Source organism: Serinus canaria, chromosome 5, assembly GCF_022539315.1.
Source record: "Serinus canaria isolate serCan28SL12 chromosome 5, serCan2020, whole genome shotgun sequence".
Lineage (NCBI taxonomy): Eukaryota > Metazoa > Chordata > Aves > Passeriformes > Fringillidae > Serinus > Serinus canaria.
Window position 1 is genome coordinate 53,861,929 of NC_066319.1, and position 19,459 is coordinate 53,881,387.

General features: G+C 44.2%; 1 protein-coding gene across 8 annotated transcripts in view; it reads left to right on the forward strand.

Moving 5' to 3' along the window:
• The window catches only part of CEP170B (centrosomal protein 170B), a 58,147-nt gene that overhangs the window by 27,639 nt on the left and 11,049 nt on the right, over positions 1 to 19,459 (forward strand). For 3 of the 8 annotated variants that reach the window (XM_018907146.3, XM_018907147.3, XM_030239684.2), the window contains exons 7-15: positions 1,313 to 1,414; positions 1,971 to 2,447; positions 4,635 to 4,697; positions 5,635 to 6,386; positions 8,407 to 8,592; positions 8,783 to 8,891; positions 10,334 to 12,109; positions 15,332 to 15,581; positions 17,786 to 17,945. In XM_018907146.3, coding sequence (XP_018762691.2) covers positions 1,313 to 1,414; positions 1,971 to 2,447; positions 4,635 to 4,697; positions 5,635 to 6,386; positions 8,407 to 8,592; positions 8,783 to 8,891; positions 10,334 to 12,109; positions 15,332 to 15,581; positions 17,786 to 17,945 — 3,875 coding nt within the window. The remainder of the gene's footprint in view (positions 1 to 1,312; positions 1,415 to 1,970; positions 2,448 to 4,634; positions 4,698 to 5,634; positions 6,387 to 8,406; positions 8,593 to 8,782; positions 8,892 to 10,333; positions 12,110 to 15,331; positions 15,582 to 17,785; positions 17,946 to 19,459) is intronic. The other 5 variants (XM_018907149.3, XM_018907150.3, XM_018907148.3 and 2 more) reach the window with 3 other exon arrangements.

Here is a 19,459-nt window from a genome sequence, read left to right on the forward strand (position 1 = left end):
TGAAGTAGTGGCCACTGGGTCTGTGTAGCTTTAGAAACAACAGCGTAAAATCAGGCTGCTTTTTTAATTTGAGTTATTTAATTCCCCTTCATCTCCTGACTTCCCTTATGCTAACAACTGCCTTCTGTCATGTCCCTACTAAAGCAGGGAATGCAAAATTGCAGGGTTGTTTGAGAGCTGCTTTGCACAGAGCAGTGTGTGGCTTGAAAACCACAAGCTGAGCAGCAGCTGGCAGTAGAAGCCCAGCTATGGCTCTGGAGCTGGAGCCAGGGTTTCAAGACATGGCCATCTACAGCTGCTGTGAGCAGAGGCAGAAGCAGCCTAACAAAGCTGGATCTTAACCTCAACCCCTGAACTATCCTGGTGTTTCTATCACCTCTAGATGAAAGAACAAAAGCTACTTTATTTGCTTTTCTTGAACTATGAAAAAACTGTAGTATTAACTGTACCACAGGCAAATTGGGTGTATTCTTTTTATTTGTTGCATAAACAGCAGCAGCCCAAGGCACTGCCAGAACACAGCCTTGTTTTATGGAATACAAAATAAGGATCAGCTCCACTGAGTGGGTGCCAGTTGTTGCAGTGAAGCCCTGATATTTGAGTGAGTGCTCACTGAGCAGAGAAAAAATGTAAGCCTGGCTTTTCTAGAGGAAATTCTCCATGAGAAAAACCTCTGTCCTACAATGACTATGCAATTCATTTGGTTTACTATAAATAAGCTTTAGAGAGTTTACTGATTCTTTATGAAAGTGTTAGGAGATGGTTTTACTATTTTTCCTAAGTTTGTAATGTTTCAAGAATTTCCTGTTGTGGAATGTGTGTCACTTACAGTGGGAGTGGTAAATAGTGCAAAAAATCCCTAGCCTGGACACATCCAAGGACATGGTGGGACAAAAAAGGGTAGAGCTAAAGTCTTCCCTATTAAGGTGAGGAAAAAAGATTTTCACCTGAATTGCAGCTGAGTTGAAGACAGTTTTGTGGTTAGTGTTTTGTAGTCTGTCCTGCCAAAAATCTTCCACTTTGTGTGTATAGTAAGGCAAGAAAGGGACAAAAGCCAGTATCTGGGAAACACAGCTATGAAAACAATAAAGGGAGGTGAAGTTAGTATCTTGTAATAGAATGTAAAAAGGAAAAAAGGGCGAAACAAAGAAAAGCCTGAACATATTATTATGTATAATTTGCTGTTGTTATAACTGTGGTGTAACAGGTTCATGGTCTCATCTGGCCCTGCTGTTTTTCCCCTTTTGCTGTGCAATTGAACCTGGTAAATTGGTATTTTCTGTGTTAAAATATTTGCTTATCCTCTTCCTAGAAACAAATACTTACCGCACCCCTCTCTATGGGCAGCCCTCCTGGTGGGGGGAAGATGATGCAAATAACAAGGAAGAGAGAAGGCAAGAGGAACATTACTCAGGTAATGGAGGGGACATGGGGTGGGAGAAGATACAGGACACAAAATTTTGGCAGACTTTTGATATTTACTGTTTGAAGCCATCCTGTTTCAAGACTACTAATTACTGCTTCTTTTGTGCTTGTATTTGCACACTCCTGTGTGTAGGTTACTGCTGCTGAAACTGGAATAAGGGGGAATTAAAATGTTTTCACTAAAACATTTGACCATTAGAAACAGCAGTTGTAGAGTAAATCACTAAGTTTGTTTTAGAGTTGGTTGTGTAGCTGTATCTGTTTCTCACCTCATCATCCTTGGGAGCCATTTGGCCTTAACACTCCTGATGTCAATCTGTGTGTATGGAAGAGGCATCTTGATTTCACTTGTGCAGTAAACCTGATGTTTCCATCAAACATGTGCTCTACTGCACAAAGAAGTGTTTTATTTCAATGCACATACAGTGTATCTATTCTCTGGCAGAGCGGGTTTGTGATTAGTAGCCCTTCCAAGAAGCTGAAACAAGTGAATTAAATAGTACTGAAAAAATGTTATTTTATCCTTTTCTTTTCCACTTATGTAGAGAGATCAAAAGAGATAACCCAACATGAAGAGGAACTGAATGGGAATATTTCTGCTTATAGAGATGCCCAAGAACAATCTGTGTTTGCCTTCCGGAGAGAGCCAAGTTATTTTGAGATTCCAACTAAAGAATTTCAGCAGCCATCAAAATCTCCAGAAACACAGGTCCATGAGATCCCAACAAAAGATGTTGATGCTGTGGTAGCCCCTGTGGTACAGAGTCATGCCTCTTTCACCATTGAATTTGATGATGGTACCCCTGGTAAAATAAAGATAAAAGACCATGTAACAAAATTTTCACTCAGACAGAGAAGACCCTACAGTAAGGAACCAGCTCATACAGAAGTGATGTCAGCAGAGAGCAAAGTGGCTGACTGGCTTGTCCAGAATGACCCAAGCCTGATGAGAAGGCAGTCTGCAGGAGATGATGTTTACAGTACCAAGAGTGACCTGCCAGTTCATGTAAGGACACTTAAAGGTGAGTGAATGTCTTGTCATGTGGACGTAGCTCTGTGTTGGCCATGCAAAATGCAGCCTTTCATAATAAAATAAGAAAACCCTTCTCCTATCAAGGAGAACTGGACTTAATGATCTCTGCTGCAAATTTGCAAGATGAAGAATATTACTTTAATGACTGTTGATATTTTGAATGCATCTAGCATGCTCTTCACCTGGCCCTGAAGTCATGTGTGATGTTGGCTTGGGGACACTAATGTGACTCCTCTGCATCTATAATGCCAGCTCAGCAGTAATTGGTTGAAAAAAAAGATTTTGGTTTTTAAATGTCTAAAATAATTTTTATATGGTCAGGCAGACTGATAAACACAGATATTTCAATGAATTTGGTTCTCTTGGCTTCTCCTAGCTGATGGAATGGCTTTTCTTGTTAACTGTAGTCCACAGGAGTCTAAGTGTGATCATCTGGTAATGACCAGAGCCAGTTGGTTGGATGACAGAAAGTGCTGACAAAGACAATACTGGTAGAGTTGAGATACACTTGATCCCTAGTAGAGGAAATTATTGTGCTTGTAGGAAAAGGTTTATTCTCCTAACCCAAAGCTTCTTTGAAATCCTGCTCTGTTCAAAAACAACAGATTTAGTGAACCTGTATCTTGTTAAGTGTGTCACTTGTGAGGAATTCTTTGGAGATTTTCAAAGATCTGAAGTGAAGTTTGGAGCTCAGTTCTTACAGCAGCTGGTGGAACTTATATAATTCTGATGCAACTTGGAATACGTTCTGCAAGATTTGTTTGGGTGTCTCTCTTGGGCTATCCACTGAGCAGCTCGGAGGAGACCAGTGATTCCTGCATTCTCACTGCCTTGCCTCTGGAACAGCTATTGTTTTGAACTGCAGCTTGAGCTGATGAAGTCAAATTGAAGGCTACCAGACCTACTTGTGCTTGAGCTCCTACTTAAATAAGAGCTATGCCTTTTTTTCTCTTAAGGAATATTTGCTTTGACCTTCTTGAAAAAAAAACCCCAAAACTCATCATAGTATGAGGAGTTTTATTATAATACCTCCAAATTGCTGGTTTGAGTACATATTTTTGGGAACCTGTAGGATCATAAAGGTCTTATGTTCAGGCATGGAAATTGAACTACTTTGTTGGCCATTGCTTGGTTCTAGTTCTGCCCGATAAGGGACAGCGTTGAGGTGTTTCATTATTTATGGTCTTAGGTACTTATGTACTGTGACTGTATGAGGAAAGGGTTTGTGCTGGGATTTTTTATGTTATTGTCATACTGGATTTTGTTGACTTACTGTAGAACATTGTCAGGGATAGAAATGTGCTTCAGTGGTTTTGCTCTTTCCTCTTGGAGAAAACTAGAGAGCTGGGCAGCTGTTGCTGTTGTGATGCTCAGGAACACTAGAGACTGGCTGCACTTGCCTCTGCAGTCCATAAGGCATGGAAATATGCTGAGGTAATTCAGGGTGTGATTTGCATATCAAGAAATCAACGCTGGACATTTGATTAAAGCATAGAATGTTGATGTCCTGAGGAGCTGATCCTCCTCTGCTTTGGCAGATGTCATTTATCTACGATAGCTGTGCAACGTGTTCTTCTGGCAGGGCTAATGTTAAAGATGTCTTGGAGGCTGCTGCTGTCTACCTACCAGGTTTGGGTCTCCAGGATCAGAAATGCCCTCCATTTGGGGTTGAGTAACATTTGTTCACTTCCAGCAACGATGTGGTGAATGTAAAGCCCAGTATCAAGACTACAGGGTGTTAAGGTCTTAGCAGCTTGAGGGGATGTGCATGGTGTTCTGCTGGGGCATCTGTGAGCATGGTGCATGTTTTCCATGTGTCCTCACTGTTTTGCATTCATCAGAGCTCTTAGTCAAGACCTTTAATTTAAGAACTTTCCCTTCCAAGGGTGAAGCTTATCAGCCCTCAGGGCACAATGCAAAGTTTGCTGGCTTTCTTCATCAGTGTATTAGCAAACTCTTCATAGAATTGACTACTGGGTTGAATGGACCTTGCATTAAATTCTAATCTTTTGCAGTTAACTTGATGTAATAAATGGTCTTCACCCATGAGTCTGGAGAACTTGCCAAGTTGGTTTGAGCAGTTTTCCTTCAAACACGTGGTGTTTTAGCCAGTATATCTTGCTACATATTACAGTCTAGAGCGCAGAGACCTCTTTCCCCGTTCTCCCGATGACAGGTTCCTGGTCGTTGACTGAATCGTGTTGTGTGCCTTCACACCTGTTTCCTTCTCCAAAAAAAGGTTTGTTTTTGTTTTACTTTTAACTTTTTGTTTTAATTTTGACTTTTTGTTTTACTTCAACTTACTTTCTGAGAGTCCTGAGCTAAGGTGCTAAGAGGCAGGCAGGCACTGATACATGGAGACAGTTGTTGCTAACATAAGTGAAAATATTTATAAACTTAGTGTAAGCTTAGTGAACTCTTAAGTAATGATTTAACCTTTGCTTGGCTGGTGATAGGATGGTGTAACTCATGGGGGTGTCATGGTGTGATTCTTAAATATCAGGGAAGAGTAAAGAATCCTGCAAATCCACTTTTCTGTTAGCCTCTAGTTTATCTCCCCTTGTAGAGGAGGGTGACATGGGTGCTCAGAGATGCATGTATTTGTAATGCAGTGATCTGGTCTTTCATTGTAGGGATTTGGTTTCATGTTATGCAGTGTGAGGGTTTTATTTCCTGATCCTGCAGAGATATTTCTGCTCTGTAAAAGAGAAAGTGAGGTTGTCTTGGACTACAGTGATTTGGTAGAATGGCAAAATAGTCTCATCATTTTTATTTGAATTGAAAAAGTCAAGAAACAAAACATTAGGTATGTAAATCAATCACCACCAGAATCAGAAAAAATCAGAAATCCATGAGGTTGAAAGTACTTCTTGAGTTCTTTTTAAATAAGAATAAATAAGAGTAAAAATAAGGTTGAAAGTACTTCTTGAATTCTTTTTAAATAAATAATTAACTTGGTAGCCAACCAGTGGTGAAAAGTGGGGTGAGGAGGGAGCTACCATCTCTTTATTTCTTGTGATGGGGTGTAATCCCTGTACCACACAGATGTCTTTGTAGTTTTTTTAATCTTACAGAATGCTTTTCTTGTAACTGAAATATAAATTTCAACTGGGAGGTAATGACAGGCCCACAACAACTGAGAGTATGAAGGTCAAATCTACATACCTTGTTTCCAGGCAACAGGCACGAGGACGGGACTCAGAGCGACACCGAAGACCCCAAGGCGGAGAAGGAGACGACGACGTCGGGTGGGGAGCGTCCGACAGAGCAGACGAGGCTGCAGCGGCAGATGAGGCGTGACCCCCACGAGATGCTGCACAACAAGCAGGCCTTCGTCATTGAGTTCTTTGAGGACACGCCGCGGAAGAAGCGGTCCCAGTCCTTCACACACAGCGCTCACTCATCCCAGAGCGACACGGATGCGGGACTGAAGAGCAAGGTGGAGAAGCGCAAGAATGCGCTGCCGGTGGAGAAACCGGGAAATTCAGTGCCGCCGTCCCACCTCACAGCCCAGGGGGGCAAAGCCACCAACAACTCCTGTGGGACCCAAAGAACGAGCTCCTTCAAGAGGGACAAGACCGAGGATCGGATCAACTCTTCATCCTCGTCTGCTCCCAGAGCCAAAAGTTATGGGAGCGTTGGGAGGAAGTCGAAAATGGCTCAGGATTTTATGGCCGAGTACTTGCGTGAGACTGCTCAGTCTGGGAAGCCAAATGCTGAGAAAGCAGCGCCTGTGCCCATGCCTGTAGCTCCACGTGTGGTTATATCCTCGGAACCAGAGCCTGCCTCTGCTCCACCTCCAGAGGTGAAGTCTGCCCAGGGCAGGAGGAATGATGAGGAAGACAGTGTAAGTGAGACAGGCACGTACACCATTGAGACAGAGTCTCAGGACAAAGAGGTGGAGGAAGCCCGAAAAATGATAGATCAGGTAAATGCTGCTTTTCTGTGCTTGGCCAGTGAGCTGAGGGCTGAAGGCTTGGAAGGCTTAAATTAGCTGTTACCATGAAGGGGTGCAATTGGGTGTAGCAGGGCATAATAGTCAGGGGTGGAAAATCATCCTGGGTGATGTGCTAAGGATAGGCCCTAATAAACTGTGATGCTTGTCTTTAAAAAATCCCATCCAAACAACAAAATTACAAACAAACAAAAACCTACAGAGTAAAAGAAGGCAAAATATGCCCACAGCAGAGCTGCTTGCTTAAAAAATGGAATTTGGAAGCAAAAGGGAAAGAGTGGCTTTGCCATCTGTTTAGAGGAAAGGCAACACCTCTAATAAAGATTAGGCTGATCCTACTGACAGTTGTGGCTGGGAGCAGCTCTGCTCTCTAGGACTGCTCCCAAGCCTCTGCCTTGGCATTGCATCACTTCCTGCCCACTGTCATGAAGATGGGAACTGCAGCCCATCACTGATGCATCATCCCATGGTAGGCCACAGGAAATGCCAAGGGCTGGTGCTTACAAGCCTTGGTGGCAGATGTTTGTGTATTTGGCTGTGCCTGATTAGAAAGGCAGTGCTTGCTGTCAGGGCAAGCGGCAGCTGGCTGAGATAGCAAAGGGTGTGATCTAGGGCAGTGGCAATCCCAGATGGATCTGTACTTGTTTGGATTTTGCAGCATGAATGGTTGCATAAAAACTAAACTCCAGAGATGAGAGAGGCTTAAGAAGAACGCACCCAACTAACCAACCGCAGGGCAAATGAAAGTTTGGCTGATTTTCAGGTTTAACTCTCATCTGCGGTCTATTATGAAAACAAAACTGGCAAGTTGTTATGAAGATTTAGTGAAATGTAGTCAGAAGGATGGCAAGGTTTAAAGGAAGCCTTAATTGAACATGGCTTTAGAGCTTTGTATACCGTGTTTATGAGCCTGGATCTAGCTTCTCTCTTTTGTTTTTGATTACATTTGTTCCTTCCATCTTGTTTGAAATGTGATCGGAAGCTTTCAGGGCATGATATTTAGGTCACAGCAAGGTCCTAGTCCTGACAATAGATGACTAATTGTTCTGGTGGGGAAGTATGAGGGAAAATGCCATGAAAATACAAATGTTTCTGGGGAGTAGTCTTGGCAGCCATGTGACTCTGGCAGACAAACTGGCCAGCTTCTGGCCCAGCTGTGCCATAGACTTGGTGCAGTGCAGACCTGCCACTTGTGAAACAGCTGGTAACTGAACCTCAGTGCTTCTGTCCAGGAAGAAAGAAAATAAATTCTGGACTTACTAAACTTCTGGTTCTAAGGTGTTTCTGTTCTTTACTCCTGCACCATTGCAAGCACATTTTTTTAACAGCAGTGAGAGTGGAGATCTTTATGACTGTCTCCGCACAGCCAAGGCACTCTCTGTGGTGTATCTCTGAACTTCTTGCAGTCAAGTGAGAGGAACAGGCCCTTCTGAGGCATGAGTCCTGGTCTCTCCTTCATAGAAAGCCTGTTTATCTTCAGGAGGAATCTGTCCCACGAGCTCAAACACTCACCCATGTCAGAGGTGCATCCTGTCCCAGTTCCTTGTGGCAGTGCAGGGCTGCTTTGCTCAGCCCATTCACAGCTACAGTCTATGAAAGGCACTGGGGATGGAGCTTTCCCATTTTCTCAGTCTAAATGTTCATGAATGAGCTGGTAAATAGCTTTCCCAACACTCATCCTAAATTTCTCTGGGCTGAAAAGGAACTCCTTTTCAGTGAAAGTTACTGCTGTTAAAGGCAACGCCCCTAAATAATGAGGGAGAGAGGAAAGGTGGGTGTGAGTGGAATTGTATGAATATGTATACTTAAAGCTGCTACTGTGGAGTACAGAATAAAATCATTTACATGATTTGCATGGCAGCATTGGCAAATGTTTCTGGCCCCTTAAGATCATAGTTTATGTGTGACTAATGTTTCACAGATTTTCACAGATTTTGGCTAATGTTGTTCTGTTTCCTTGCATTTTTATATTCCCATGCAAACATCTTTTCAGGTTTTTGGCGTTCTTGAATCACCTGAATTTTCTAGAATCTCTTCAACCTTTAGACCAATAATTAAAGGTGAAAAAGATGACTCTGGCTCTCAGCATCTAACCAGTGAAAATAGCACTAGTCAGAAGACACCCTTGCTCCAGGCATTTTCCTCAAAAGCTGTGAATGGGTCTCAGGCTGAAGCACAGGTATGAGCTGTCCAGGTGGATTTCCTGGGATGGTGGAGGTGTACATGGGTTTTCTGGATGTAAATGTGATGTGTAGCTTGATTTCCATTTTGAACAGACCGAGTGATGTCAGTGAGAGAGGAGAGATTTTGTGGCTAGGGTTTTGTGTCCAAACCTTCTTTCTGACCTCATCTTCCCCACCTTGTTGCAGATGTCTGCAGCATCTCAAGGGAGTCAGAAGTGGGTGTCAAGGTGGGCGAGCCTTGCAGACAGTTACTCTGACTCTGGATCTGTCTCTGGGCAGGGTGATGGAAGTGCAGGTAAGTCTCATCCGACACTGCAGTTTGAGGGTATCTGAATCTAAATCAGGATGATAGGGAAAGCAAAAATTAAGGGCATCTCTGCATCTGGCTGTAGCTTATTTTCTGTTTTAGCTGCAGTAGTTGGAGATGGGAAGCACAGAGTGAATAGTTCCCAGTGGATTGAAGAGAGAGAAAGCCTCTGGTTTGCATTTTGGAGTTATTCAAGAGGTTCTTAAATGTTAGGTTTGACATGGCTAAAGGGAACCTGGGAAGGGGAAAGCTTTTAAGGGCTTTGGGTGTTAACCAGCCCCAAGCTGTGATTCCTTAGACTGCCTTATGATGCCAGATGAGAACCCTTTGCACAAAGCCTTGGAGTTAGCTCCTGACTGGCATATTTTTGGGTGCTTCTCCTGTACCTGGCTGTGCTGAGAATTTAGGCTGTTTTGGGATTTGCTGTTGAGTGACCTGTTTAAAGGGTGGAGATCAGCATAGAAAACTAGATATGGTGGGGGAGAAATGATGGGAGTCTGATATCCTCCAGCTTCCTAGCTTGGAAGACATCTTATGGACCCTGTGGCCCTCTTGGTGTGTGAGACAAGGAGAAAAGCACTTTGTTGGCTTTTGCAAATGTTTTCAACCTTTTTTTTTGGTTGGGATTACTTGTCATACCTTCTTGCTGTTGACAGCTGTAGATAGATCCAGCAAAGATTAGAAGGAATCTTTGTTTCAGAGATCATTGCTACTGTTTTCACACCATGTAGGTTACTGAACTCCTGGTGTGCTTGTATTATTACCGTAGCCAAATAACCAGTTATCCTGGTATTTAAAGGTGTTATCAGATATGGAGGCCTGGCCAGAGGCAGGGAGAAACAGGAACACTCTTTCTATGGAGTGCTAGTGTTCCTGCTGATAAGCCCACACATGCTGGGGCAGCGAGCTCTAATTCAGAGCCTCTTGATTATTACAGGGTCTTTCTCCTGGGTCTTTGCTCTGGGATGTGAGTCTAGGAGAACTTGTACTGTGAAAAACACTATGTAGTCAAATGGGTGATGTTGTTTAGAATGGCACTTGAAACACTGCATCACTGATGTCTGATGGCTTTTCATCTCATTCCTGTGGCCTGATTGATGCTAGATGCCAGCAATGTCATTATACTCTATAGTGCTTGTACTGAGAGGTGTATTGTGGGAGAATAAATCTGACATACTACCTTGAGAAGGGAAGGTGTTGAGCAGTATGATTCAGCAAAGGAATTTAATGTCTGTGCTGATAAACCTGAGGGAGCAGGGACCAACCAGGCCCTGCTGATGTTCATATTGCATAAAACCTTAGTTCTAAGCACATCTTGTGAGTGCTTTTGTGGACTTGCACTTTACAGGATCAATCTCTTCCTAAACAAATAAATAAATAAGTGACACAGTTTTACAGTAATTGATTCTTTTCCACTTAACTCTCTTCAGAAAGTGGGGTACCCCCAAAACCTGGGGAACCAGAAAACTCTGTGCCCTCGAGAACAAGGCGCCTTCTTCCCCAGCTCCCACCAAGTGATAAATCAGACAGCCCCACTCCCACAGTCCTGGTGTGCCAAGAGTCCTATTCAGAGGTTACCAAGAGAACCATTGTGAAGGACCATTGTGTGGAAGCCTATGGCGATTCCAGCAGCCGCCTCTTCATCCAGGAGGACCTGGATCCGGATAGCCTCAGCGATGCCAGCAGATCTGACGATGGCTTCAGCACTGAAAAAGGCAAGAAATACAAAGAGAACAGCAAAATGCTAGAGCAGATGAGGGAAGACAATAGATCAGAGAGCCGGCAGCCAGGAGCCACCCGGATCTCTCACGTGAGAGCTGTGAGTGAGCCAGTTTCTACTTCGTTCTACATTGGTGATGACAGCAATGATGCAGAGGTTCCCTCCAAGCTCTCTATGAGTATATCCCATGCTCGAGCAGACAAGGACAGCAAGGATCAGGAGTTTTCCTTCAAGTGTGCTGGCACACCAGTTTCTGGAAAACCACCAGTCAAAGATGTTAGTGCTTATATAAACACAGCTGGAAAAGTTGTCATTTCCCTTCATCAGAGTCTTCCTCAAGATCAAGAAAACATGTCAGGAAAGGAAACGGCCTCTTTTGTTAGACAAGAAAGTTTTACCAAAGATAAATCAAGCAGTGGTGTTCCTCAGAATAAACTCCCACATATTTCAAGTCACCCTCTGCTTAAAGATTTAGAGGCTGTTCGGTCAACTCATATGGACTTTGGTCAGGACACTCATCTTCTGCTTAAGGACACTGAAACTGCCTTGGCGGCACTGGAAGCCAAATTGCTTGGTCAAAGCCAACAGCTGGAGCCGTCAGAAGCTGCTGGTCAGCTGGAGGACTCCTTGTCAGGGGACTCAGATGTAGACACAGCCAGCACAGTCAGCTTGGTGAGCGGCAAAAACGTCCCAGCAAGTGCCCCAAAACGCAAAGCAGTTGTGAGCTTGCAGAAGGAGAAGTCTTCCTCCACGCCATCCATCCAGGACCAGTGTGGGCAGCCCAGCGCTCGGGACAGGCTGACAGAGAAGCGGAAAACACAAGCACCAGAGGCACCCAACCGAGCAGAGGCTGCCAAACGCTTCCAGATGAAGCGGAGCGCTGGGACTCGAGGGTCACTTGACTTCACAGATGACGAGAGAAGTTCAAACTCACCCTACCTGCCAGTCCCAGATGCTGTTGTGTCTGACCACGAGCACTCGGTAACCCGGCCTGTTCCCAGGAGGAAACCTTTCACTCAGACCACCAAGGAGGACCAGAGCAAAACGACCTCGAACGTGCAGAAAATCCAGCAGGTTCTCACCCGCTCCAACAGTTTATCCACCCCACGGCCCACAAGGGCCTCAAAGCTACGCCGCGCCCGGCTGGGAGATGCTTCGGATAATGAATGCGTGGATGCTGACAAAGCAGCCTCCAACTCGGATGCCACTGCTCAGGGCACCAAGCAGCCCACGGAGACGAAGAAGCTGTCCCGGCTGGACATCCTGGCCATGCCCAGGAAACGGGCAGGTTCATTTACAGTGCCCAGTGACTCGGAGACGGCGCAGGCGAGGACGGGGTTTTCGGGCCGCAGCGCCGAGTCCTATCGGAAGACGGGCGTTTCGGAGGTGAGAGCTGCAGCCAGGAAAATGGCAGCTGCTGCCTCTGCCAAGCAGCCTTTCAGCAGGACTCGTTCAAGCAGTGTCAAGTATTCCTCCTCATCATCCTGTAAGTGCTCCTGCTTTATGTTTCTCCCCTCTTCCCCTGTTTCTGACCCACAGGCTGCAGGTGGTTGCCAGGGATTGGTATCACAGTAGTAGTGGTGCTGCCTTGGTGAGTACAAAAGTTTGCATTAATGAGCAGCATGGATGTTGAGATTTCATGTGGATTTGGAGATGGCAGAGCACTCTCATACTCAGTGAGATGGTATTGTGGTTGTCTGTGAGGATACCCCAAATAGCTACTCCAGTGGTTTGTTTTTGAACAACCAGTTGCCATTTGATAGCTTTTTTTTAAAGATAGAATTTAATGCCTTTCTAGTGCTACAAAAAAATCTGATCTGTTTTACTTGTAAGATTCAAAGCTTTCTCCCAGAAAAGTTTATAATGAGAGTTTATAATGATGTTTCTGACAGCTGATATCCAAGGTGGCAGGTTTGAAGGAATCTGAAACTGGAGAACAAGCAATATATGTGTGTGTGTTGTGAAAGCTGTTCCCTTGTTCTTCTTAAAACTGTAAATACAGAGCTAGATACTGCACATTGATTACCCCAAGAGATTGGCACTTCTGTGTATTTTCACTGACTTTTGCCACAGCTAAGGCAGGTTCACAGTTGGGTTCCCATGAGGCAGAGGTGTGGGAACTGCATCACCCTGTAGTTGAGCACTCAGTAGACCCTTGAAATTTCAGCATTTGCCATATTGAAATCAGCCTTCAACTAAGAGGTGGGGACAATTCAGATGACAACTTTAGGATGGTAAATTGGTAATGGGAGATTGTTCCTGAAACCTTTGGTCTAAGTTCAGGTCTATGCCTGTAGTCCTTGACCTGCCACAGATGTGGCAAAGCAGGTGTGTTTGCTTAGGATTTTAGGAATGATTGGCAGCCAAAGGGACAGGAAGATCCCCTTTGGCTGGATTTCTCAGTTTTCTTGAGAAGAATGCTGTTTTCAGTAGTTTCATGATTTTGTAAGGGGTCTTGGAGTTCTGGATGTGTCCTTTAATATATTTTCATACAGCTGAGTATTTATCCCTCTTGCAGTATTCATTTTTATTGCATGCTAAAAATGTTATTTGCTGCTTGTTTTGATTTGGATTGTTTTAGTACATTCAGCTTCACCTTTAATTTTAGTGATTTTTTTTTTTCTTACACACTTGTATATGCATGTAAATCAGAATGTGATTAAGCTAAAAGAGTATGTACAGTCTCTTCTCTTGCCTTTTTTGAGATGATGCTATTATTAACTATTTGTAATGCTCATAAACAAATTTAAAGCAAGATAATGTGGTCAGTTTTCCAAACAGGAGGTGCTCTTTGCACTCCCTCTGCCTTTGGACCACAGGCTTCAAGTCATTTGGAGAAAAATGATAAGTGTTGGCCAGTTCTTTATTTAAATGAATTGGTTTTTGATTTCCACACCTCTGTAGCAGCATGCTAACACCTTTCCTTGTCCATAGTTGCAGCAGATGATGCTAATCCTTCCTCTGAATTAGTCACTCTTAAAATACTAACCTCCTAATTCTTTGATAGGATTGTGAACCTTGTGCAAGCTCTAAGTACACACTGGTGTATTTTGAGCTTCATTGTGCTTGCTGTTGTGTGATCCATGCTCCTGTACTAATGCTGTTATAGACATAGCAAATCAGCAGCTAGAACTCCTTCCTGCAACAAGAGTGACATGTTGTTAAACTGGACTATTGCACTGTGCCATCAAGACTTTTTAGCATGATACAACAACCCTTGAAAGCTTTGAGTGTCAAGCCTAGGGGATAAGGAGGCAGATGTGGCTGATTTATTCCAGGAGTTCTTAGTGTTTAGCTAACCACAGGAGTTCCCAGCTCTCCCAGTGGGAGAAAGTTAATCTCACTAGTGGAGGAACAGCATGAACTGTCTGCCCATGAGATGAGAAATGCCAGTATATTGATGGGCCATCTGAAGTAGCTTTCTGTCAGAGTCACAGATAACATCAGAATTATCCAAGTTACCAGTTCTGAGAGCTAAAGGCCTGTCTCCCATGCTCCTCTGTGTACACAACTTGTTTACTCAGGGTAATTGAAATGATACTGAGGGAGCTGATTCTGATTTTTCTTAGCATACAGAGATGGAAAATGAGTCTCATCATTTTAAAATTGCTGTTCAGTGACAGGGTGACCTCTTGATTCTAAAACTGCATTTGAAAAAGAGATACAACTCTGTGAATTGAATATGAGCAAATTTATTTTTATTATATATATAAATATCCTAAGCCAAGGCGTTGTTATAGCTGTGGGTGAGATAGCAATCTAGGAGTTCTTCTTTCACTATTCAGAAGTTATCTGTAATTTCTACCTGCATCTTACACACCAAATTAGTTGGTTTTGTGTGTATGGTGTATGATGCTGACTTAATTCACAGGTAGTGTTTCAGTGTTAGGATTGTCTTGGTAACACAATGAAGTTTTTTGGTGTTGTAATTCTAAATAACTCATCTGATTCTGTGTTTGGTGGGTCTACATTCTCCAGGGGTGGACAGAAGGGAATGAAACAGTACCTGTAGAGAGTATAGTGGGGCAGCAGACATTGGGAGCCCAGTTTTCAAATAAGGACACCTTGACATTTCCCATGCAATGAAGACCTGGGTGTCTACAGATCTGCAGAACAAGCTGGGATAAGTGAGCAGCTTCCACTTGGCTCCAGGGCTTGGAGCCAGTCCTGACTGTGTACACTTTCTTGTAGAGTGTCATTAATGGTGAATTGTGAGGCAGGAGGTGAACATGGGGTGTGGAGTCTTGCAAATAACACCAAGCACCAACAGTCTACTCTTCACTCAAAAACCCCTCCTTCTGCTTGTACTTGAAGCTAATTAGATAGGTATCTGCAGGCTTGAAAATTGGGATCTCTTTAGAAAAGGACTTCTGTGGGACTATGAGGAGTCTGAAATGTGTGCTACTTATACACAGAGCTTCTGTGCATGGAAAGCCAAGTCTGTGGTAGTAATTTACTACAGTGGAGGCGTTAACACAGTCGTTACGATTTTCCATTGGAATTTTCCACTCCAAATTTGTACAGCGAATGAGAGCCATAGAGGGGCTCAACTTAGAAATAAGCTCAGAGAATGTGATGTTTGAACTTAAGATCTGCACAGAAACTCTCCTTTCCTTGTGCTCTTGGGCTAGTTTTGTGTTACCTTTCAGCCTTTTGTAGTTACTCTTGACTACTGTCCTCGGTCTGAAACCAATTCATTTTTTATAAGCATCAAGGCGGAGACCACAGGGTTCAGATTACACTTCTACTTCGGAGGAGGAATATGGCTCAAATCACAGCTCCCCTAAACACAAACGCTCCCATACTTCAACAGCCACACAAACCCCGAGGATACGTGGCTCTGGGCTGGGCAAGCAGAAGCACAATGGCAGAGAAACAGATGAGGATGAAGATTTTGATGACAACCCTGACCCCTACAACTTCATGGCGCAAACAGCTGAGATAGCAGAAATAGCCAGGTGAGGTGGGGCTTTATCTGTTAACCCACGAGTTGAAAATGGGTTGTTTTCTCCTTGGTGTTCAAATCAAATCCAGGTGTGGGGGTAGAAGGAGAAGCTCTCTCCTGTTGTTTGTGTGCCCACATCTCCTTTAAATACGAACATTGACTTGGAGGGTTTTCATGAACATTTACAGCCTGGATATGCTGGTTGTACCTTGTATCTACAAAAGGCCATGGTGCAGGGCATTGTCTCTTGGTTTGTTTCTTGTTCAAGCTGTGGGAAGTCTAATTGTTTATACCTGCATAACTCTGCTCTCTGCTGGAAGTCACAGTGTGTGTGTGTGTATGGTGTGGTTGGTGTGAACTCTCTTAATTCTCTGCAGAGGAAGTCAAATGGATTAGCAAAGACTGAATATGTAAACTGTTCAAGCTGCTTTGCCTGAAGCTGGTCAGGGAGCAGTAAGAAATAGCTGCAGGGCAGAAACCTCTTTGCTTGGCACAACTGAATCTGAACCTGTCTAGACCTTGTATATAAATGAATCGTTGCTTAGCTTGATGTCCCTGGATACGGTGCTTGCTGTGTACTGGTGGTCTGATGGTTGCTTGGAGGACCTCAGCAATAAAGCAAATAGATCCTTTTTTTAAACAGTGGCATTTGAGGTTTGTCATCTCTGTGTTATGCCAACTTTCCAGAAATACTGGTCTTCCATTGTACTGGGCATACTTGAAATACTTTTGCCTGAGGAAGCTGCCTTGTGTCTGCTTTTAGCCATATCGCCCTCGCTGCTGCCGCGCTCACCTCGAAAGGGCTTTTCTTGCTGAAAGTTGCTGTCAAGCTGCTAGAAAGTGTGTCAGCCTTCAAACCAGGCTGCTCTACCTGTGCTGCACAAAGTGTGTGTGTGTGTGTGAGATGCCAGTTTCCCTCCCAGCAGCTGGGAGCACTGGGCTCTCAGCAGCTATAAATAAAGGGTTGCGTCAGACTCGTCTGGCGCTGCACTGTGCAGGGCTCTGTCACAGAGTCTGCCTGGTAATTGCAGTTCTGATTTCCCTTGCTGCTCCCGAATTAACTGGGAGGGGTTTAGAGGAGTCAGGAAGAGTTAAAAGGGAAAATGCCACTTGTTTACAGTAGTGAGTCACATAATGGAAGTGTTTGTTGACAGCTCTATCCAAACCAGCACAGAGAGGGGTTACCTTATGCAGGCAGCTCAGCCTGCATTTTATTTGTTCAACTGTGCATTTTCATTCCAAGGAAATGTTTTGATGAACTGACAGTTTTATCACATTGCTTGTTTTCCTTGTGGGTGCCTTCCAATTTGGAATGTTCCATAAATGCCATGGGTTTTTTGTTGGGTGGGGTGTTTTGGGGTTTTTTTTTTTTCGTTGGTTGTTTTGGTTTTTTTCATGAAAAGAAGACAGTTGTTTCAAATGAATCTGACTAGCTGTAAGATTATCTTTTCTCATGGAAGTTTTCCTTTAAAATTACCACAACAGCTACTTCTGGTCTGAAGGGGTTTTTTGAAATTCTACTACCAACAAGCCAGAGACTTAGGAACTGTTTTTGAATTCTAGAGCAGATAGAGCTAGGTCCTGCCAACACTGAGTGTTAACTGGACACCTGTCAAGGGGCTTGAAGTTTCAAGATTTGGTTTCTGAAAACCAGATCCCTCTAACATATGCTATGCTTATCCTCATAATCCCTCAGCTCTTCTGGAGAATGTGGGGGCATATTGTGATTTTCAGTCTACAGACCACAAGGAAAATGCAAGAGGAATTGAGTTTTTTTTTTTTTCTTTTAGTAAAAAAAAGTTTTTTCCCTGTATGTAGTTTTGAATGGAAAACAAGACCCAGGAAGAAAAATTAACTGTACTCTATTAAGAAAACTAACAAACAAAAGAAAGAAGTAGAGTGAATGGATGGGGGAACAACAGCATAATTTTTTTTTATGGATTGTCTCTACTTTCTGGCAGTGTGTAGTCACTAGAATTTGCTTTATATCAGTTCTCCACTTTGAACCTGGATTCAGGAGGGAAGGGGATTTATTTTTTATGCAGCTAGAACATTCCTCATCACTCTGCCTAGGCAGCCCAAAAAACCCTGCTGCCCTAATGTCTGCAGAGGTTATAGTTCCCACAAACCTTTTGTGGCTTCTTTTTTATAGGTTATGAACATCAGACATGCTGTACTCTGTGTCCTAATGGTGCTGCTTCATTGCCTGTGCTTTAGGCTCAGCCAGACCTTGGTGAAGGATGTGGCCATCCTTGCTCGAGAGATTCACGACGTTGCTGGAGATGGGGACTCGCAGAGTTCCTCAGGGACAGGACCCAGCCCCTGCCTCAGCTCTGTGCCCAACACTCCAGCATCCACCATATCTGCCAGAGAAGAGGTAAGGGCTGGATCACTGACATCTCTGCCCCTTGGTGCTAGCACATACCTGGGGCATGGCTGGGGTGGGACCCCAGGGCAGCATCCCCAGTTGCTGCAGCACTGAAAAACCTTCATTCCCTGTCCTCCTAAAAAGCACCACCAGAAAGTCTGCAGCCTATTTAGGGTGCTCTTTATTTTCTCCTCTCTGCCACAGCCAGCATTGTAAGAATCATATAATTTCCCCAGGCTTCTGTTGGGATGCTGGTCCCTGAAATTTGCATCTGAGGAACAGGATGGAGGGGATGTGTTGTGCTGCTGTGCCAGGGAGCCAGAGCTTTCCTCTTTCTTATACAAGGCACTGACCGTGTGTGCTGGCTGCACTCTCTGTCAGCTGTGTTTTGTACTTTTGTGCTGTGTCCTTTCTGCCAGGACTGTTGAAATGCTGTGCAGGTGTTGCTTGAATCCCTTCCCTTCATTTGAGTATTGATGGAGGAAGGCAAGGACTGTGGGAGCTGGGCAAGGAGGCATGCAGGTAGCTTGGGAAGTGCTGTCCCCCAGCCCTTCAGTGAAGCTGTGGCTTCCTCCCAAACTGTTTAGCTCAGTTTGTCCACACTAGGGCTGGGAAGGAGAGAGGCAATTTCTTAATTTGTTTCACCAGTGCTGCAGTGCAGGGACCAGTTCTGCTCAAATTTGGCTGCAAGGTCATCAGGAGGCTTCAGTTGCTGAAGCAAAATTGCCTTTGCTAATGTTTAAATCCAGATTCCCACCAGTGTGGGCTTAAAAAATGCACAGCTCTCTGCTGCTCAGATGGTTCCCCTGACCCCCTGTTGTCTTTGACTGTTGTGAGAATTGCAGACCCATCTAGGCAGGGTTCAAAGCTGAGACCAAGCCTGTTACTCTGCCAAGAGAGTCCTTGGAGGCCCCGTGATCCTGCTGTGATCAGCACTAGAGGTGCAAAGCAGAAGTTTAGGGAGATACCCAGAAGATCAGGTGAGTGTGGCTGTGGTTGTGCTAAACTGAGATCAGCTGCAGCCTGCTCAGGGAGGGGTTTGTCCTGGGGCCTTTTGGAGCCAAAGTGCACAAATGTTTCACAATAACTGCAGGCTCTGAGATAAAGTGTTTTATTGCTTTGTTTCCTTGCAAGTGCCACGCCTGCCAAGCTGCCTTTTGTATTATTCTTTTCAGGCAGAAAAGGTGACATGCCTACTGTACTTCTGACTTGCAAATGAAACATTTTACTGGGCTCCCACCTGCTTACAGAAAAGCAGGGAAGGAAGAGCAGCATCCGTGCTTTTTTTTTGGAGTGCCACTGAAGGGTTCAACCATAACTCAGCTCATACAGAAGCATGTTCCCAGCTGCTAGATGAGGACACCTGGAAAACTGTTTCTGCTCTGTGCAAAATGACAGGCTCCAAAGTGTGATGATGAATAGCAGAATCACAAACCCAGGATTGCTCACACCTGGATGAGGGTTTCTCTGTGGCTTTGCAGTGCTGCTGTGTGGGACACGCCAGTCAATCCCTCACAACAATC